The sequence below is a fragment of the Eptatretus burgeri genome, chromosome 5 (genome assembly GCF_056783735.1).
Source record: "Eptatretus burgeri isolate ZD-2024b chromosome 5, Ebu_testis_v1, whole genome shotgun sequence".
NCBI lineage: Eukaryota > Metazoa > Chordata > Myxini > Myxiniformes > Myxinidae > Eptatretus > Eptatretus burgeri.
Genome location: NC_140965.1, coordinates 66,577,131 through 66,599,960, shown reverse-complemented (window position 1 = coordinate 66,599,960; position 22,830 = coordinate 66,577,131). Strand labels below are relative to the sequence as shown.

The 22,830-nt window shown below is 44.5% G+C and overlaps 1 protein-coding gene across 1 annotated transcript in view; it reads left to right on the top strand.

Moving 5' to 3' along the window:
* The first annotated feature begins 6,342 nt into the window (after positions 1-6,342).
* Positions 6,343-22,830, top strand: part of LOC147026605 (laminin subunit gamma-1-like) — an 81,560-nt gene continuing 65,072 nt past the window's right edge. Inside the window, exon 1 of the mRNA XM_085882188.1 lies at positions 6,343-7,166. Coding sequence (XP_085738314.1) covers positions 6,743-7,166 — 424 coding nt within the window. The 5' untranslated portion in view covers positions 6,343-6,742. The remainder of the gene's footprint in view (positions 7,167-22,830) is intronic.

Below are 22,830 nucleotides of genomic sequence, written 5' to 3'. Positions count from 1 at the left end.
TTGATGTTTCATGAAGATCAATTTGAAATTGTGAGCGCGAGGCGATTGACATACAAACAAACAGAACAAGAGCAGGAATTGCTTTGCAATACATGTCCCAGTGAATGTTTGTGAGATAAAAATTTGTCTGCGTTTAACGGACACTCGAGCCGATACCAAAACCAAAATGAAGAAGAAAATGAAACCCTATACCCACCACCGTGTTTGGGTCTATTCGGCAAAATAAAAGGAAAAGGAATTTCCATTTACCGATATCTTTTGTTGACTAGAAATCAATAAAGACAACTAGGTTCACAAACCGGAGATAAAAGTTAGTTTGCTTTAACACATGTTCGAGCTGAAATCAGAACCAAAATGAAGAAGAAGAACGTTTAAAAACCACCGTATATCATTCGTTTCTTGGCTTTGCCTATTTCATATTAATAACAACAGCGATAATTGCTTTGCAATACATGTCTCCTACTGATGTGATCTTTTCTAAGTTTAAAAAGGGCATAACTGAAAAATTGACGAAATGCTCTGAAACTTATCATAATAAAGCCGTATACCAAGTTTCAGTTGAATATACGTAAAAGGGTATGGGGGAAAAAAATCTGAAAAACCACAAGTGGAACGGACGGATGGACATAGAGCAAACCTATAGTCCACTCCGGTGAAACCGGTAAGGCACTAATAACACACGTGATGAACCAATAATACAGTACCTGAAAAAAATTCGATTTTCACAAGTAACAGACAGACAGGGGTGAAAACATAACCTGTTTCCACCTTTGCTGGTGCATGGTGGAGATAATAACCAGCAACAGCACCACTACAATTCGAACCACAATGACATAACCAAAAGCACCAACACCAACATGAATGAAATAATAAATATGGATTTATTGAGCACATGTTAACTCGTCTTCCCCACGTTTATCCCTTTGTGATGTCAGAGAAAATAAGTCTGCAGTTATTTATTACATTCGCACGGAGAGGGGTGGGTTTCGGTTTGGAGGGAGAAAGGGGAATGGTATGGAATAGGGAGAAGGTAGAGATCAAAAATGCTATCAAATTTGTATATGTAGTTGTTGGAAGGTCCCTGATAAGACCATTCCAACCAAGATGGATGAAATGATTTACAACTGATTTAACTACCACGTGAAGTGAAAAGTGGGGTTAATAAGCAATTGGTTCACTTCTGTCTGTCGGTCTGTCCATCTGTCTACACACGCCGGTTTATGATCAAGGAACAACTTATTTAGATTGAATGTTATATTTTGAAGAGAAGTCAGAAAACAAACCTGCAGTTTAACAGTACTTTTCAATCTGAATTTGTCCCGATCGTATATGCACAGAGATGAGTAAGATTTTATTTAGATCCTTGTGGAGGATCTCTAAGTCTAACTCACATTGTTGTTCTTGTGGACTTTTTTGTTTCACAGCCTACAATTTTTATCGAAACTTCCTGAAACTTGGCGTATATATGTAAAAATACCCTACGCAGACAGTAACCATCTCCGATTTTGGAAATTCTTCCAAGAAAAAAAGTTATCGTCATAATATCGCCACTAATGGAAATCGCCTATACCATTATCTCCGAAACTAGTTTGTTTCACAGCCTACAGTTTTCATCGAAACTTCCTGAAACTTGGCATATATATGTAAAAATACCCTACGCAGACAGTAACTTTCTCCGATTTTGAAAATTCCTCCCAGAAAAAAAGTTATGATGTCAAAATATCTCCGTTAATGGAAATCGCCTATAAAATTATCTCAAACTAGGCAAGCTTTTTGAATTCTGCTTGTAGGAATCGAACAGGGCATTAGCAGAGATTAATTACCGCACATATGATACATGACTATGACGTCGTATCAATTTTATGACGTCATTCCTATTTTTTGACTTTTTGTTTCACAACCCAGAGTTTTAATCGGATCTTCGTGAAACTTGCCATGTATATGCAGAAAGCCCACGCACAGGCAGTAACCATCTACGATTTTGGAAATTCTTCCTAGAAAAAAGTTGACGTCATAATATCGCCGCTAATGGAAATCGCCGATACCATTATCTCTGAAACTAGGCAAGCTGTTTGAACTTTGTTTGCGGGAATTTTGTTTGCCGGCATTAGCACAGACAATTTATCGCAAACCTGATACATCACAATGACGTCATATTCGTTTTTATGATGTCATCATTAAGAGGACGAGGATCTTGGCTCATTCGAGCTTGTTTCTCTATGTCTGTCTGTCTGGCAGTGAAACAAAGTTGAAAGTCATTCCGAACAAGAAACTTACAGTTTTTGAGGAAGTCATAATGGACACAAACACCAGGCATGGAGAACTAATGTAACATGTTAAATAAAGTGGTGTAAAAGACTCTGCTTCAATGGTGGTAAACTTCTGAAAAACGTTATTTTTCTACAGTCTTCAAAACACATATATATATATATATATATATATATATATATATATATATATATATATATATATATATATATATATATATATATATATATATATATACATACACATACACACATTTTTTGTTTCACAACCCAGAGATTTCATCGGATCTTTGTGAAACTTGCCATGTATATGCAGAAAGCCTACGCGCTGATGAAGCGCTGACGCGCTTCAGTTGATGAAAAAAATCATTTCAAGAAGAAGAAGAAAAAAAAGATAGCTCCAGCGAACTATACCGCTGAGGTTGTTTGCTTTGATCAAATATTCCCGAAGAGTACTTGATTGAATCGGGAATTGATTTTTTTATAAATTTTTTTCGTTGCCTGATTTGAACGAAACTTGATACTGCACACCGCAGGAGAATGAGTAAGGTGACCCTAAAATTTTTGCGCTATCGTAAACCGTTCTGGCTGTATTTCGGGAACATACATACATATATACAAATGAGAGTTTTAGTAATATACGAGATGACCAGTGAACCCGTTGGGTTCCCGTTGTGACAGCGGTTGATCAAAAAAAATAATTTCAAGAAAAAAACAAAGATAGCTCCAGCGAACCATTCCGCTAAGGTTATTTGCATTGATCAAATGCTCCCGCAGAGTACTTGACTGAATCGGGAATTGATTTTTTTAATAATTTTTTTCGTTGCCCGATTTGAATGAAACTTGATACTGCACACCGCAGGTGAATTTTAGTGTACACGCTATCGTGTACCATTTTGGCTTTATTTCGGGAACATACATACATACATACATACATACATGCATGCATGCATACATACATACATACAAGATGTGAGTTTTAGTAATATCTTGTTACAGTTTGAGGAACCGTACGCATACAACATACAGGTGTCCCAAGTCAGTTATGCTGTTAAGTATATGTGTAGACAGAACCCTCCTTGTGTGTAGTGGGAATTCGAAGGGGTGCGTTGCGATGTTTTTTTAGTTAGGATAATAAATCTTTATATTCCATCCTCCATTGCGATCCATGGTACCCGAGCGCTTGCAGCCTTCGGTCCGCTGGCAACAACGTACCACGTTCCACCTGTTGTCTCTGCAGGCTCGTTTTTCCGAGACAGAATCTTCGCTGTCGCAGTTCCTATTCGGCTTCTCTAAACGCTCCAACTCTTTCTTGACGAGTCCACATGCGTGGAGTGGGCGGGCCTCGCCAGTGCCTGGCCGAGACCCCTCCCAGAAAGGGCGGACCCATGGGAGCCCCGTCCAATCAGGGCGGACAGTGACGTCAGTTTTTCCCAAGGCCCCGCCCCGCTGAGGGAGGTCTATAAACATTATCCTCAGTCTTGAGTTCTTTGGGAGTCGTTCATTCAGTTCTTTGGGGGTCGTTCGTTCAGTTCTTTGGGGGTCGTTCGTTCTGTGCTTTGGGGGTCGTTCGTTCTGTGCTTGGAGGCCAGAGTTGGTTGGAAAACGAAGGGGTTCCTGCTGCTTGGCTCCGCTCACGTCTCGCCCTGACGGCCCGACTACTGGTCCTGGCCCACTTGAGCTCCTCCACGGACCCGAACTCCACATGGGCAGCTGTGGACCTGATTGCACGACTGTTGCCAGGTGCCGCACCACAGAGCATTCCTTTCCCCGAGACTCAGGTACTCGAAAGAACTGCAACCTCAGCCCGCCTCCCTCCCTGGCCGCAAAAGTCCTTTGCCTTCAACTGGGTTTATTTTGTCCGAGTGTGTCTGAGTGTGTGGCGCCAGTCTAATAAGTAAAAACAGTATAAGTGTTTTCGATCATTGTAAATCTTGCCTGTATATTCCTGCGTAAGTCTGCTCTGTGTCTACTTTGTAAGTTACTGTAAATTGTCGCACTACATCTTCTTTCTTTCCCCTGCACAGCACCCCAATAAACCTGTTTCTGTGCCACATAAATTTCCTCGTTTATAATAAATAAATTATTGTAGAAATGTTCCCAGTTCATTTTTGTCTTTTCCTTCATTGGTCCTGCATGGTTTGGGTCTGAGTTTTAGCCGGGTCTTTGTTCCCGTTAATCTGCTAATCCTAGCCGGCACGGTTTTGGCAGTTCCGCTTGACTGCACCCGAAACGGAGTTGGTAGTCGGTAGTTGGAACTCTACCACAGTCGGTGGAGTGACCCAGTTCGAGCAAGACGTGCCGAGGGCGTGGTTCCCCGGTAGACGACACTACGTGGTTAGTTAAGTAAATTGGTTCTAGACAAAAAGACCTTACGCTACGCGGTGGAGGTATTGGCGTCCACGGTCGGTTAAGCGACCCGCCGCCTCATGGAGTTATCCGTGAGCGCCGACCTACAATTCCGGGAGTCTGGTGGGAGATGACGTAACCTCCCCCACCTCGTGATCGTTCTCTCCACCAGACCCCGGCCCACAACAATATATAGGTATGTATGTATATATATATATATATATATATATATATATATATATATATATATATATATATATGTATATATATATATATATATATATATATGTATGTATATATATATGTATGTATATATATATATATATATATATATATATATATATATATGTATGTATATATATATGTATGTATATATATATATATATATATATATATATGTATGTATATATATATATGTATGTATATATATATATATATATGTATGTATATATATATATATATATATGTATGTATATATATATGTATGTATATATATATATGTATGTATATATATATGTATGTATATATATATATATGTATGTATATATATATGTATGTATATATATATATATATGTATGTATATATATATATGTATGTATATATATATATGTATGTATATATATATATGTATGTATATATATATATGTATGTATATATATATATATATGTATGTATATATATATATGTATGTATATATATATATATATGTATGTATATATATATATATATGTATGTATATATATATATATATATATATATATATATATATATATATATATATGTATGTATATATATGTATGTATATATATATATATATATGTATATATATATATATATATATATGTATATACGTATGTATATATATATATATATATAAACACTGGAGAAAACAAATCGCCTTGTTGGCATTTCCAAAAACCTCCAGTTCAGCAGTGCATGGACAACATATTACGTATTTTACACCATCTCGACCAATCATATTTGACAAGTGTTGGGGAATATCGAGATTTCGGCAAAATCACAGCTCGTAGGAGATCGAGATTGTGATCGGAAGTTGGAATGCACAGCAAGAGTTGAAGAGACCCTTCCCATGTCCTTTTTCTCAAGACTGTGTGGGGTAAGGTGTTCTCTGAACTCCGCACTTTACCTATAGTTCCTTTACAGTGCCAATAAACCACACATACAGAGCCTCAAGCTCAATCTCAACACTCCTTTTTGTTTCGTCCCAACTTATGGGGGTTCTGGGGTTTGGAGAAAAGCTTTGCCCTTTACCAGGGGAAGATTCTGGAGGGGGAGTGAATGGGGAAGTCACTCCAGGAGATGGGATCAAGGGTTTTTAAATTTTATTTTATTTATTTATTTTTTATATACACCGTCGAGGCTCGTATGAGAGCGAACACCTGAAATGTCTGTTTAAGTTAAGGAGGACACTGAATTGAAATGAAAAAGCAGGTGAGTTTTTAAACATGGATAGGCAAAGACGTATGGTAAGGAGGAGCGTCCAACCCTGAACCCCTCGACTCGGTCTCGATCTCTTTTCTTACCCTCGTAAATGAACAGCCGGACTAGGTGGGGCTTGGGGGAGGAGACCGAGTGACTGGGGCATGTCTATATTCCAACCCCACCCCGCTTGTTCTCCCACTACAACTCCGTGCAGGCACAGCATGTTGGACTCGGTGGAATTTCGATGAGTAAAATGAGTGACCAGGGACCAGGGTGTGTCCATATTGCTGCCCTGACACGCTCGCTCTTCCTCTAATAGTCCAACCCCGTACAGCCACGGTGAGCTAAGTCTTGGAGGTTGGGGGAGTTGACTGAGTGACCGGGGCGTGTCCATGTCCCCACCACGCCCTGCTTGCTGTAACACTAACCTCGTGCACACACAGCAAGCCAGACTAGGTGGGGTTGGGGGAGTTGACTGAGTGACCGGGGCATGTCCATGTCCCCGACACGCCCTGCTTGCTTTACCACTAACCTCGTGCACGCAAGCTTGACTCGGTGGGGTTTGCGGGAGGACACTGAGTGACCAGGGCGTGTCCATATTCCCGCCCGGCCCCGTTTACTCTCGCTCCCTCCGTACCCTACCAGCGCCTGCATAGCGAGCGGGACCGCGCGTTTCGCAGTCATGGTGTCGGAGCGTCGCTGCCGCCATGCGCGTTGTCCTCACTCCCCTCCGCCTTTGCTGCTTCTGCTCACGCTGCTTCTCGTTTTCCGGCCTCCCGGCCCCGTACTGGCGGCCATGGACGAATGTTACGCTGCGGACGGACGGGCGCAACGCTGTTTGCCCGAGTTCATGAACGCGGCGTTCAACGCGACCGTGAGAGCGTCGGCGACGTGCGGGACTCCACCTGAGGAGTACTGCGTCCAGACCGGGGTTACCGGTGTGTCCAAGTCGTGCCACGTGTGCGACTCCCAGGACCCGGTCCTGCACCACAACGCGTCCCTCCTCATGGACTTTAACAACCTGGATGAGGCGAGCTGGTGGCAAAGTCCGTCCATGCTCCGCGGAGCGCAGTTTCCCAGCGTCATCAACCTGACCCTGCACCTCGGTGCGTACCGGGCTGGGGCTGTGCGTTTCCACATGTGTTACCGTCAAACTTCTGTCACTCGCAGTAGGGCGGGGCGGTGGGCGTGTCCTCTGACCGGAGGTACCAAATTTGTTACACATGGCGTTAGGAGTGATACCGGACGTCAGGTTCGTTTAGAACCTGCTCACAACACGGGTCCATAACCAACCGAAATAATTTGTGTTCTACGTTTGCATTCCCTCTTTTTCAGCGGATCCGAAACACGCTTTCCTCGAACGAATGTTTCTTTCACTTCGTGGAAATACCTGTAGGTCGTAGTATACCTGTGCCAGACGTAGCCTGAAGTCGTGAGATATTTCTTCCTCCCCCCCCCCACCTCCCCCTAAAGTGCACCCCCACCGGTGGAATTCTCATTGAGGTAATTCCACAAGTGGAAAAGGAATTTGGGTAATACCTGTACTGCATCGTTATCAGAGGGTACAAGTCGAACCCCTCTCATTCCTGACCTCGTGAGTGGTGGAGCCATCTGGAAATCTTCCCATTGCTGCTTTTGGCTTGGGGTAGGGTTCTCCTAGACCTTCCAGTCGACAATGTTTTATTGCCACGGCAGGATCAAGGTGGACATGGATCGAGGAATTTTCATCACACGAAGGAGGGAATAGCCGAGCATAAAGAATAAGGAGACAGATCAGTCTGGAGAGTGTGAGTGATGGGTCTGATGCCCTGATTGGAATGGTGTGCATTTCCTTTGTGATATGCTCTTGTAGGGTCGGGGGTGACGCATACCGGCGTCATTCCAGATGAAAGACCTGCACATGTGACAGGAGACGTGGTGTGTGTGAGGTTGAGCTTCCCTTTTATGTGCGTGAACATTGTGGTGCAACAGTGCGAGTGCACATCATAACACACCGAGGAGGCTCGTTTGTATATAAATCAAACGTAAGGGTCGAGTGCAACGAGTGAGTGCGTTGAGTAGCAACATCTGAACGGGCAGACCGTGTGCGATGCAAAATGACTGCACAGCTATGCCAGCAATGAGGTTGAAACATCTAAAGAAGGGGTGGGGGCCAGGGGAAGGGCTTTTGGAAAGGCGAGTGGACAGGTAAAGAAAAGGAATAAAATTGGAAGAAACGCTGGGATAAATACAAGGTGGGGGTGGTGGGGTGGGGGGTGCAGCAAGAGAGGAAAAATATGAATTCCTGTGGTTATGACTGAGAAATGGAACTTCTTATGTAGAAATGAGTGCAGGAAATTATTTAGAGGATGGTGAGGTTGGAGGGCCATAATTATGGATGGTCAGATTGGAGGATGGTTAGGGTGGAGGGTCAATTTAGAGGATTGTGGAGGTGAATGGTCAGATTAGAATATGGTGGGGGTGGAGGGTCATCATTATGGTGAGGATGGAGATTCATCATTTTGGAGGGTCATATTAGAGGATGGTGAGGGTGGAGGGCCATTATGGAGGGTCAGATTAAAGGATGGTGGTGATGGAGGGTCAATTTAGAGGATGGTGGGGGTGAATGGTAAGATTGGAGGATGGTGTGGATGGAGGGTCATCATTATGAAGGGTCAGATTAGAGTATGGTGAGGGTGGAGGGTCATCATTATGAAGGGTCAGATTAGAGGATGGTTAGGGTGGAGGGCCATCATTATGGAGGGTCAGATGAGAGGATGGTGAGGGTGGAGGGCCATTATGGATCTTCAGATTAAAGGATGGTGGAGATGGAGGGTCAATTTAGAGGATGGTGTGGGTGAATGGTAAGATTGGAGGATGGTGTGGATGGAGGGTCATCATTATGAAGGGTCAGATTAGAGTATGGTGAGGGTGGAGGGTCATCATTATGGAGGGTCAGATTAGAGGATGGTTAGGGTGGAGGGCCATCATTATGGAGGGTCAGATGAGAGGATGGTGGGGGTGGAGGGTCGCCATTATGGAGGGTCAAATTAGAGAATTGTGAGGGTGGAGGGTCAAATTAGAGGATGGTGAGGGTGGAGGGTCAGATTAGAGGATGGTGAGGATGGAGGGTCAAATTATAGGATTGTGAGAGTGCAGGGCCAAATTAGAGGATTGTGAGGGTGGAGGGTCATCATTATGGAGGGTCAGATTAGAGGATGGTTAGGGTGGAGGGCCATCATTATGGAGGGTCAGATGAGAGGATGGTGGGGGTGGAGGGTCGTCATTATGGAGGGTAAAATTAGAGAATTGTGAGGGTGGAGGGTCAAATTCGAGGATAGTGAGGGTGGAGGGTCAGATTAGAGGATGGTGAGGATGGAGGGTCAAATTAGAGAATTGTGAGAGTGGAGGGTCAAATTAGAGGATTGTGAGGGTGGAGGGTCATCATTATGGAGGGTCAGATTAGAGAATGGTTAGGGTGGAGGGCCATCATTATGGAGGGTCAGATGAGAGGATGGTGGGGGTGGGGGTCATCATTATGGAGGATCAAATTAGAGAACTGTGAGGGTGGCGGGTCAACTTCGAGGCTAGTGAGGGTGGAGGGTCAGATTAGAGGATGGTGAGGATGGAGGGTCAAATTAGAGGATTGTGAGAGTGGAGGGTCAAATTAGAGGTTTGTGAGGGTGGAGGGTCAAATTGGAGGATGGCGAGTGTGGAGGGTCAGATTTGGAGTATGGCGAGCGTGGAGGGTCATCATTATGGAAGGTCAGATTGGAGGATGGGTGGAGGTGGAGGGGGGTTTAGAGATCATCATTATGGAGGGTCAGATTGGAGGATGGTGGGGTGGAGGGGGGTTTAGAGATCATCATTATGGGGGTGCAGAGACCAAGAAGAAAAGCAAAATGAAACTTTTCAATATTTTTGTCTCTCTTCCTCCTGGAAAGAATAGGTTTATGAACCTTTTATGATCATACACAAAAAAACGGCCAAGAGCCATTCGATGATTGAAACGACGTGAGAAAAGGTCTGTCTGTGCCACGCATGACAGGCCACCGCCCATGAGGTTGAGAGACAAGTGTAGACAGACATGCGCAGACACAGAGACTAGGGCAAACTTGTGGTCACGTGAGATGGCGAAGCCTTGGGATCTTATTTGGCCAGGGATCCTGTTGAGAATGATTGTTGGCATTTTGATGGCGGCATCTCTGTGTTCGTGACTCCTGAGCACAGCAGGCAGAGGCCTCGGGCGAGGCAATCCTTTCCTTTGTGCACTCGTGCTTGATAACAGGAAGGCCACGATGTGAGCAGATACCACGGCCATATATCATGCAGCCAGCAGCGTGTTCGATTGGATCATCAGCAGCGAGGCCTCACACCCCCCGAGTTACAGTGCTGATTATCTCGATGAGCCGAGCTTGTTCTGGGCACTTCACAAGCAAAGCCAACACTTCCAGCGGCTTTGAAGTTGTCCGACACTGTCCCCTTACTCCATGGCACTTCCAGTTCGCCTTGAGAGTTTACAACCTGCCATCGTTTACCCACCAAGACACCGTCCGGTTGAGATATGAGTTTATCCATCTGTTCATCGTGACGCTAAACATGTACCCAAAGAGCCATAAACACTAAAGGGTTTATCAGAGCTCTTTAGGAATGTTCTGGCACGAGTGATACAAAAGGGCAGCAGAGGAAAGAGTTCATCCAAATAGCAAAGTTCTCCTTGCTCGGGTCAGTCTTATTGAGTTTGCCCATTTCGTGTTGTCGATGCAGATATTGCAGACAAACTTGTGTTATCCAGGCATCTGTCTGCAAGGTTTAAGAACCGGAAACGGAACTTTGATATCATTTCATCTGGTGAATCTGGTGATGCTCTTTAGAGTTCAACGAATGGAGTCAAAAATGATTTGAAAATCTGAGTTTGCTTTCTTCATTCGCTTCGGCGTCATGAATCGAATGTATGGGGCCGTGGGGGCTGAATTTTGAGAAAATCTAATTTGAGGAAGGGAAGAGAAGGGAGGATGAAAGGAGAGATACATGAGGGGGGAGGCGGGAAAGTAGGGTTTTGGGGAAAGAAGGGCAGAGTTCGGGAGGAGGGATGAGTGAGGTGTGGGTGGGGGATGCGGTTTAAATTTGCCATATTTGTTTGAATAATAAATGGATGACCCTTTATATGATGTGGATGGCATTGCTTTTTATGCCATTTTTATGTCCATTCTTGAGAAGGTGATGTCTTCAAACCACATTAACCGTTCACCTGTAATGAATGGTGTTCAGTTGGGCTTTATGCTTTCATTTGAGCATTGATAGAGAAGCTTAATCACTGCACAGGCCCAAGTGAGGATGTTTCACTCCTTGGACTGATACTTGTAACGGTGGGGTCTTGATGGTATGGTTCATGGAGCTAGGAGGTACTGATGAGTGCATCCTGTGCACATTGTAGCTGCAGAAGGCCAATGAGATGGGCAGGATGTTTATTTGAGATTCTGCTGAGCCCATTGAGAGGACGGTATCTTCTTGAACGTTTCGTCTAAAGCTGTTAATGCAGAAGGTTCATATTCGACTTCTCAGGCATGGCTGACATAATTTGAGCACATTCATCAATTGTCGTGAAATCGATTATTGGATCGATCATTTGTGGTAGGGATAATGGATAGGTTGCGAAGGAACTCAGCATTGATGGATCTGGGTATTGGATCGGTAATGAGTGGTAGGGATAGAGTGGTCTTTCGATTGCCAGATAACTTAGCATAATGGACCTTGGTGTTGGATCAGTCATGGGTGGTCGAGATAGAGTGGTGTATAGGTTGTGAGGGAACCTACCATTTATGTATCTTGGTGTTGGATCGGGCATGGGTCTTAAGGATAGTGTATAGGATGCGAGGTAACTCAGCATTGATGGATCTGGGTATTGGATCGGTAATGAGTGGTAGGGATAAAAGTGTTTTTTCCATTGCGAGGTAACTCAGCATTGATGGACCTTGGTGTTGGATCAGTCATGGGTGGTGGGGATAGAGTCGTCAGTTGTGTATAGGTCACAAGAGAACTCAGCATTGTGGATTTTGGTGGGATGACCTGGTTGAAGGATCCTTTTTTCCCCAAAAAACTTTGTAAGAGAACATTTATAGGCCACAATCCAGCAGGTGCTCTCTGATAGACAGATAAGGAGGAAACATGCCAAGACAGGATCCTGGCATTCTTCTGCACAGTCCTGAACAGCAAATCATGCACTCAATAACCAAAGGCACTGAGTTACCAAGGCAGTGATAGCTTCCTCCTTCTTTCTGATTGTACTGTATTTACATCACTTTAGTATATCATGTTGACCATAGTCAATTGGTGAGTTTACCTCCGAGTTCATTTCTTACCTGGTAATTTTAAGCCTCTTCTTTGTCTTGAGCAGATTAACACTTCTACCTTCATTGTTCTCTCTTGTTTAAAGATCTACCTGCATTGTTTGGATTTCACTCACCTGTGATATCTGCTTTAGAGTTTACTTAGCTCAGGGTGGTAATACGTCTTTGAAGTGGCACCATCATATGCCAGCAGGTAATGTTATACTGGTGATAAGATGGACAGGTGAGATTGGCGTTGGCATATGCAAGTGCATGAATGAACAGATTATGAACTAATGAATAAATTCACCAAACATCACTATTTTGTGGACAGTTTAAACATTTATGATATTTAATTTATTTAAAATCTCACTGAAGTATTAGAAAAAGCAAACTGTTATATTAATATGCTAAGCCATATTTTGTGGACGTATCTCCTCCGAAACTGCCGGACGGATTGTCACCACTTTCGGCATGCAGGTGCTCTGTGGTCTAATGAACAGCATGGGCTATGTGAGATCGATCACGCCAGACGGACAGGTTTGGGAATTTTTTGGCGATTTTCAAATTTTTACATTCGTTTGCATAGCGACGTGTGACGTCATCGCTGAGAGGTGTAATGCCACTTCAAGAAAACAGCGTCTGCAATGTAAAACCCTCTTCTGCACATGCTGACTCCCACAGAAGGTGGATTTGACACAAATAATGTAACAAGAAACTTGTATATAAAGAAATTCTATAAATCACATTGTGAACACTGGATTTTTTGACGTCCGAACAAACCCTCACTTTAGAAACCGCGCGGAGCGCGGGTTTGGCTAGTACTCATTTAAGAGTTTAAGATAATGCCAAGTATCAGGTATTGCAATTGAACTAGAAACTAACGTGTCTCTTTCAAGCAAATATTCATGCTCGTAGACCTCAAGTGATTGAGACAGGTATCATGATTAGATTGTATTCTAAAAGGTAGCAAAGGTCACTCCAAAGACCTGTACTCAACTAGGTGGGGTGATTCTAAGGTTGGAGCAGAGGGCATACAGACTGGATGTGATTGAAAACCTATTGCATTGATGAGGAGTGGGCTATTCAAGGCGAGTCTCGGGGTTTCGAGACCAAGTCATGGTTTTTTTGGAGTCCCATTGTCAATGTTTTGGAGTCGAAGTCCTGGGGTTTTGGAGTCCAAGTCCCGGGGTTTCGAGTCCATGTTATGGGTTTTGGGGTTGAAATCACAGGGTGTTTGAGTCCGAGTTCCTGCGTTTTTGGATTCCGAGTCTCAGGGTTTTGGAGTCCGAGTTCCTGGGTTTTGAGTTCATGTCATGGGTTTTTGGGTTGAAATCCTGGAGTTTTTGAGTCTGAGTTCCGGGTTTTGTAGTCCGTGTCTTGGAGTTTTGAGTCTGTGTCCAAAGGTTTTGGAGTTCGACTTCCAGGGTTTTGAGTCCATGTCGTGGGTTTGGGGTTGAAATTCCGGGGTATTTGAGACCGTTTCCCAAGGTTTTGGAGTCCAAGTTATGGGTTTTGGAGTCCGAATTTCAGGGTTTTGAATCCTAGTCCCAAGATTTTGAATCCGAGTCCCAGGGTTTTGAGTTAAGGTCGTGGGGTTTGGAGTCCTATTCCCGGTTTTTTTTTTAGTCCGAGTCCGAGCACATTTCAAAATCAGTAAAACGAGAAGTCAATAGGCTTCCCATTAACTATCAAGGAATGGTCCTGCAACAGCAAAGCATGGCAAGGATGTTCGTCTTATTTTGTGTAGTTTTGAGCCAGTGTCTGTCACACGTCATCCCAGTGGTCGGTGAGTTTCTTGATGCCTTGGAATGAAAGTCTTATCTTTTGGCTCTGAAAGTCATTGTCAGGAGGAAAACCTTTTGACGCCTTGCTTCACATTTCACAAGGGACTCGTCAACCAGGTGGCAAGGCAGCAAAGACGGTCCCAATAAATGATCATCAGCGCAACCTTACCTTTTCTGAAGGACCATCCCTTTAGGGCTAATGCATTGATCTTCGGAGGAAGCATTTTCTTGCTGCAAATGAATTAAACGACAGGTTGAGCTTTTATCCTCACGACACATTTATAGTCCTTTTTATTGCAATACTACTAATTCTTCTCCGGATGGAATAACATCATTTCAGAAGACTTGCAGCAACTTGTAGAGTCAATACCATCACGTCAATGCTGCGACCAAAGCAAACGGTGGTCCAACCAGATTTTCGGTGCAGGTCCTAATCATGTGGCCAGTGTCCATCTTTACAGCATCTCTTGCACACGGTGTGTCTGCCATGCCATGTAGATTAGTCTCTGAAAATGAAGGTTTTACCATGAACCTCCATTCTACATGAAGAATAATATCTCTGCCAGGATGATCTCTCATCTCTCACTCTCAGTTCTCTCCCAAACCCATCTTACCCTTTCCAAAGCATGATGTTACACAGAGAGGTTAGCTCATGATGAAGTCATCTCTCTCCCTTGCTTTGAAGAAGGGCTCATGCCCCAAAACGTTGTTTCACCTTCTCTTCTCACTACATTTAGCATATGTCTCAACATTTTATTGTGAAAATTAATTTTTCTGTCAGGTAGCCACCAAAGAATGCTGCACTGCAGAACACTCACTACCAGCGATGGTGTTTGGTAGTTTAAGGTTGTACACCTCCTAGAATAATCCGACTACCTCATATGCGTCTCTTGTGTGGCCGGTCATCAGGCTCTCAATCCTGTTGTTGGGGTGAGACTAAGGTGTGCGGCAATGGTGTGGTATATGAAATATTTTCTAAAGTGTTTTTTTTTTTTTTTACAATGAGGGTCAAAGTCATTGTAAACGCAGTAAGGTAACTTATTAATGACCTGCTAGATTTCACAGGCAATGAGGTAACAACATAAGGGAATTCACAATAGTCGTTTGTATGGTGTCTATGACTCATCCAAGACCTTAATTTGGAAACCAATTTAAGGCAAATATGTTCGAACATAATTGAATCATTGTCTTAGGACATCATAGGATTTGAGTCTGCATTCATCAACCAGGTATGAGCTGAGGCTGAGGATTCCAATGAGACCACAGATTGCTTATATAATCTACTCTCATTGGGTATCAACTTTAAGGACCCGGTTCCTACCATTGATTGGTTAGTACTTTGGAGCTTTGCAATTTAATCTCGGAGCCATCGTGCAATAAGTTTGCTTTTCAGCTCAGCTCTTCACAACCGATCTCGGTAGTCAATTGCATTCACTGGCTTTCCCGTCACACTCGCACTCCCTCTCACTTCACTCCCACACTCCCGGGTGTCATTGACAGTTTAGTGGCTTTCTGTTCCCTCTCCCCCCCCCAAGCCCCCCACCACCAACCTTATTTCGCTTTCAGGGAATGTTGTTCGACCACATTACTGGGACTCTCACATCATTGGGGCATTTTTCCATTCATGAACCCAGGCATTTCTTTTTATGGAGTGAGCCTTGTGATTTCTGAAGCAATTCGTTTTGGTTAATACAGGTACTGTCGTTATCAGGGGGTTACCATCGCACTCGATAACGCACAAGTCTGTCCTCCAAATTAATGCGGCACCTGAAGTTACCGGTCAGCAACTCTTCTTGGCAAGTCGGTTTTGGCCCCGTGTCCTTCCATTGCCTGTTTTAGCAGCATCGCATGCCTCTGTGTCCTTGGCCGAGCCTTGTTTGTTGAAGAAACGCATGGGAGACTCGCTTGAATCTCCATTTCCCGCTGTTTGTCTTGCAGCCTCGGATCTGGCACCTCGCCTTTCCGCCCGTTTGCTCTCGCTTTGGCGCTAATTTTTGGCCTCGCTGCCTGTGGCCTCGCAAAGAGTTTCACGACTCATTCGCAAGCCGCAAAGGCTTTATCTCCTGGGCCTGGACCATCGATTCTTCCTTTGATATCAAATTTGTTTATACATTCTGCTGCTGTTCCTGGTGGATGCGTTTCCCGAGTGCAGGCGGGTGTGTGTTCAGTGCGTGTCGGTGTCAGAGATGGAGATAAAGGTGAAAATAATAAAATAATCGGTGAAACCAAGTTCCTCAAATTTGGTGTCGAGGACACGAGGGAAGGAAGAACAAGTATAAAAATTAAGGATGGAGGAAAAAGGGAATTGCATTTTATAAAGATAAGATGTGATTGAGAGACAAACAATCGGAGAAGAAGATAACATAGATGGTGAGGTTACAAAGAGGAAGTGAATGAATAAATACAAAGGAGTTTGTGAGGCCAAAATGTTGATGTAATGTCATGGGGAATTGGACAATGTGATCTGACTTGGATTTGAGTTGAAGACGGAAGTGAAATAATCACGATGAGCATGATGAGGGTGGGCTTGTTCACTCTGCCAAAAATAATTCTTATTCACAAAATATTTTCTTAAAATAAGAAAAGTTTTCTTGTAGTTACTAAAATTTTTCTCATGCTTTTCTTGTTTTAAGGAAATATTTTATTTTTTTACAAATAAATTTTTTTGGCAGTGTAGATTAGGACGAGGTGTGATGGAGACATTTTGTAAGGGAGAGACACTTGCATGGGTTCATGGGAGCAATAGGACAAGTACTTGCTGGAAGAAGAAGTGAAATAGACAAAGAGGAAACAGTGAGACTGTGAAGAGCCTTAAACAGAGCCGATTGTTTTTGAGGAATCCCGAGTCTCGAAACCACGAGGCACTCGATCAAAGCGAGCTTAGTCTGATGTGGGGGCATCGTGATTGCCGCCGGCTAGGCTACATGTGCACAGCCCCTACACCGAAGCAGCACGACGTTCTACTCAATGACCAACTGCTTGTCTCGGTGCTTGCTGGGTGGAAGCTGCTTAGCACACTGCTAGGACTGACAGGATGGCCTCGAGGCATGCATACTCGCCTCGAAGCTGTCTCACTTGGGTTTGAATCCCGACCCAGCGAGAAACTGGCATCCTGGTGTTTCACAGGCAGGGCGATTCATCAATGCGTGCGCTGCTTGAGACGTTAAAAGGTCGTCCCATCTGCCGGCATTAGTTGGTGGACGTTAACGATCTGAGGACGACATCCTTCGTGAAGAGTAGGTGAGCTATCGCCGGCACCATGGGAAAATTCCAAATTCCTGCTCTAACCTACAGAGGGCACTGCGTCAGCGGCACAGCCGTGCCCACAGCCTTGTGCTACATATGAAATAATAAGTGAAAGCACACTGCTTTGGTGACCTGGGAACATGCCAAGTGAGGCGGCTCAAAGAAGGTAGCAGAATACAGCACGTGGGATGATCATGGTGTTTTGTTTTGTCTTTCTCTTGTGGATTTACCAGAAGTACCAGAGACATGACAGAGGACGATTGTTACCCCCACGCACGTGAAGTCAAAAGTAGGATTAAGCAATTGGTTCACTTTGTGTGTCGGCGAAAAAAATTTTGGCCAAATATGTTTGTCCGTAGCGTTTGTCTGTCTGTCTGTGTGTTTATCACACGGTTTTTGGCCACATTTTTCAAGCAATCGTTCTGAATTTTTTTGTGTATGTATTTGACTGGCCAAGGACAGCAACACTCCATTTTGGTGTAGGTCTGATTTTGGATCCAGATCTGAGAATTTTTTAAAGTAATTCTTCACCATTGAGAGATGGGGCCAAAAACGATATATAGCACGATATCCCAAAAGGTCATGGATGGATTCACACGAAACTTGCTGGACAGGTTGGGAGTGTGACAAGGACAAATTGATTCAATTTTGTTGAAGATCCGAATCCGGATCCAGATACGAGAATTATTTAATTTTTTAAGTGATTCTTCACCATTGAGAGATGGACTAAAAACGATCTTGCATGATATCTCAAAACATTGAGGACGGGTTCGGATTAAACTTGGTGGGCATGTTGGGTGTGTGACGACGACGAATTGATTCGATTATTGTGAATACCCGAATTCGGATCCGAGAGTTTTTCAAATTATTCTTCACCATTGAGAGATGGGGCCAAAAACTATGTACTGCATGAGATCTCAAAAAGTTGTGGACGAGTTATGATAAAACGAGATGGAAGAGTTGGTTAGGTGACAAGAACAAGCCGATTCGATTTTGGTTAAGGTCTGGAATCAGATCCGACCTATCAGTGGCATACAAAATGTAAACTGTTCACCCTAGCGGAGGAATGTTCTCTCCGGAATGGCGTACCGTTTCGCCAAGTTGTCACTCTGAGTGATTTTTCATCTCAACGTCAGTCAATGATCAAGGAACTACTTAATTTGAATTGAATTTTCGATTTTGAATACTGTAGAACATGAATCGGAGCATGAATCGGATCACGAACTTGGGGGTCAGCAGCACTTTGGCTCTGTATTTGGCAAATTATATGGAATCTTGTCCTGAGGAGGAAGGTCATATCTTCAGTCTGTCTGCCTGTTTGGCTGTCAAACAAAACTGCAGATCATTCCTAACAGGAAACTTACTGTTTTTGGGGACATCATAAAGGACACAAACAACAGTAATGAATAACTAATTTAACATGTTAGATAAGGTGGTGTAAAAGATGGTGCGTCAATGGCGGTAAATTTTCCGGGGAAAAAATAATTTCTACAGCATTTTAAACTTTTATTTTATTTAAATTTAATTATAGACTAGAACACGAGAACACAAAAAGCTTTGTTGGCACTTTCAAAAACCCACAGTTTCAGAGTACTTAGACAAAATATAGTGCATTTTAAACCATCTCGACCAATCAAATTTTCCGCTCGCACCCTCAGCTTTGGGGAATATCGAGATTTTAGGCAAAATTGCAACTCGTAGGAAATATAGATTGTGCTCGGAACGCAAAACAAGAGTTGAAGAGACCTTTCCCATGTCCTTTTTCTGATGACTGTATGGGGCGAGGTGTTCTATGAACTCTAGTTTTGTTGGCATCCTTTCTTGGTTTTGGTTCCGAGCCGGCAATACGAGACTTCCTTGGTCTTGGTTGCAGCGATGTAGCACTTCCATCAGTTCTGACCCTTGTATAAAGTGAAACAAAATCCATTTTATTCTATCGATCACCGGTCATGTGACCTGTTTTGTGATTGGCACCGTTGCTCGTGCGTGACCGAGTGTGTGCCGAGTTGGTTTTTTGGTCTAGCACACTTGTGCCCATTTTCTGAGCAGGTGAATGAGAGAGGTGTTGAGAGAATGACCTGCTGTGCATTGCTCATCCAGCAGGCCTCAGGACCCTGGATGGAGTTCTGGTGGAAGAACTCTCAGGGTTGGCCCTGAGCGATAGATACAGCAGGTATTTGAAAAAAAGGAATATGTATTTGTCTGTCTGAAGTCCTTTTGCCCGTCTGCGTTTGAAATATTTTTGCAGCGATTGAGGTTTACTTGAATCCAAGGATTCTGAAAATCTAGTCTGGGAAGAGAGAAGACATTACACAACAACGTACAATGAACATAATGATCAAATCTGTGTCTTCCTGTTGGGGAAATAAATCCCAGACTACTGAGTTATCCAAACCATCCGTTGTTTGTTGCAAAGCAGACACGTTTGTTTGTCTGCCCGGTGTGTTTATTTGACCTTTGTTAAGTCTGCTCATCTTCCTTTGCTTTTGTTTCTCAAAGTCTGTTTACCTCTGTATATCTAGATGTGTATTTGTCTGAGAACACAATGCTTATTTAGCTTGTATATTTGTATTAAGAGTACTTCGTTTGACACCATCTTTTTCGCGAGACGGAGAGGCTCCTTTGTCGGTTGATAATTCTCCTTTCCTGTTTGAAAGTAAGGTTCGTTGGTTGATAATCTTCCCAGAGACATAGACAAATCTACGATGACGTCAACTTGCTTGTCTGACACTTCTTCTCACCACAGGGAAAACAGACAAAGCTAAAATTGGCCGTGGGAGCAAGAAAAAGGGAGAGATCGTTTCCTCTGTCCCGTTTCCGTGCTTTGTACGGATCGTACGGATACTTGCCAGAGCCGGTGCTCATGTCCTTTCAACTGCTCATGATAAGTCCATGTCTTTTTTTCCAGAGCCCTCTTCCACAGCGGTATTTGCGGGAGCACCAAGGATCGACGTTTTTCATACCGAGGTGGACCTGAGGTTGCTCGGTGCTTTCTCCCTCGTACAATCTCTATATACAATGTGGACACCGTGGACACGGCGTTGCATTTCCAGTGATCGAGTGTCGGTGATTGGAAGGGTGACAGAACAATGGGAGAGAACTACATACAGAGTCGTTTGGATGGAAAGTTTTACTCTGGAAAAGCATCAGCGGCAGAAAAAAAAACCCCTCTCAAAATGCCTCTGAATGCTGAGCACCACGAGGTTGTGGAAATTAAATGGCGAGGAGAGTGAGGGTGGAATGGGGGACTGTGTGGGAAAATAGTTGAGAAGAGATTAATTACAGTAGATTCTCAACGATTCCCCCTTCTTATTAAATACAAGCAAATACAACCCATTGCTTCGCTGACAGGAATATTAGGTGGGGGGAGAAAGAGGGGGTAGGGGTGGGAGAGAGAGGGGCAGAGGGGTGAGAGAGGGGGGTGAGACGCACAGAGGTGTGGGGGAGGGGGTGAGAGAGGCAGAGAACTGGGAGAGGGGGTGAAAGGCACAGAGGGGTGGGGGAGGGGGTGAGACGCACAGAGGGTGGGGGAGGGGGTGAGAGAGGCAGAGGGGTGGGATAGGGGGTGAGAGAGAGGGGTGGGAGAGAGAAGGGGATCGGGGTGAGAGAAGGGGATCAGGGTGATAGAGAGGCAGAAGGGTGTGATAGGGGTGAGAGGACAGAGGGGTGGGATAGGGGGTGAGAGAGGCAGAGGGGTGATAGGGGATAAGGGTGAGAGAGGCAGAAGGGTGTGCTTGGGGATGAGAGAGGCAGAGGGTGGGATAGTGAGAGAGGCAGAGGGTGGGATAGGGGTGAGAGGCAGAGGGGTGGATAGGGGTGAGAGAGAGAAGGGGATAAGGGTGAGAGAGGCAGAAGGGTGTGATAGGGGGTGAGAGGCAGAAGGGTGTGATAGGGGGTGAGAGAGGCAGAGGGGTGGGATAGGGGGTGAGAGAGGCAGAGGGGTGGGATAGGGGGTGAGAGAGGCACGAGGGGTGGGATCAGGGTGAGAGAGGCAGAAGGGTGTGCTTGGGGATGAGAGAGGCAGAGGGGTGGGATAGGGGGTGAGAGAGGCAGAGGGGTGGGATAGGGGTGAGAGAGGCAGAGGGGTGGGATAGGGGGTGAGAGAGGCAGAGGGGTGGGATATGAGAGAGGCAGAGGGGAGAGAGAGGCAGAGGGGTGGGATAGGGGGTGAGAGAGGCAGAGGGGTGGGATAGGGGGTGAGAGAGGAAGAGGGGTGGGATAGGGGGTGAGAGAGGGAGTGGGGAATGAAGGGAGAGGAGGAGGAGGAGGGGGAGATTCTGGCAGATGTGACGCCCAGCTGAACATCTATCCAAGAGACAGCACAAACATTGATGAATCACCCTACCTGTGAAACACTGGGATGACAGTTTATAGCTGAGTCAAGATACGAACCCAGGCGGGTCCACTTAGAGTGAGCATGCGTACTTCTCGGCTATGCTGCGGTGATCTGGCGATTCATTGCTGTATAAAAACTGAAATGATCTGAGCAGCAGTTCCGATTGCTATATATATATATATATATATATATATATATATATATATATATATATATATATATATATATATATATATATATATATATATATATATATATATATATATGTATATATATATATATATATATTTTTTTTTTTTTTAAGAATAGCCTTTCATTTCACCATTTGGCACATTCTTTGACACTTTCCTCTTCTTGACCTCCGGAGAGTTGCATGGTGGAGGAGTGGGGTTGGGAGGAGGATAGCATGAGAGGAGAGGAGAGGAGGGAAGGGAAAGCAGCGCAAGGGTGGACGAAAGGAGGCGGTGTGAGGATGGAGGGAATGGGAAGACGGCGTGAGGGTGGAGGGAATGGGAAGGCAGCATGAGGGGAGGGAATGGGAAGGCAGCATGAGGGAATAGCATCGAAAAGCAGTTTGAGGAAAGGGAATGGAAAGGCAGCACGAGGGAATGGCATGGGAAAGCAGTTTGAGGGGGGAGGGGATGGGAAGGCAGCGTGAGGGAATGGCATGGGAATAACAGTTTGAGGGGAGGGAATGGGAAGGCAGTGTACCAGGGCATTACCAGGGTAATAAAACACACTCAAACAGCAGCGTTTTATTTCTAACCGCTGTGTATTAAATAAAACCGGGCGGTGGTGTTTAAAAATCAAATCTCATGCTATCTATTTGGTAATGGCCTAACTGTCTGCAGCCCCCCCCCCAATCCCCACAACCCATGCATTCCTACAACCTCATCGTGGTCCATTGCTAAACTTACACACGCACCAGCGATATACTCAACCATTCACTCGCACGCATGTGCGGATTACCCCACACCCGCACTGCTCGGTGGCACATCCCACGTGGCTTCGATGCCGCAGCACATCCGCTCCCGAGGCTTCAGCGCCACAACACATCTGCTCCCGAGGCTTCGATGCCGCAGCACATCCGCTC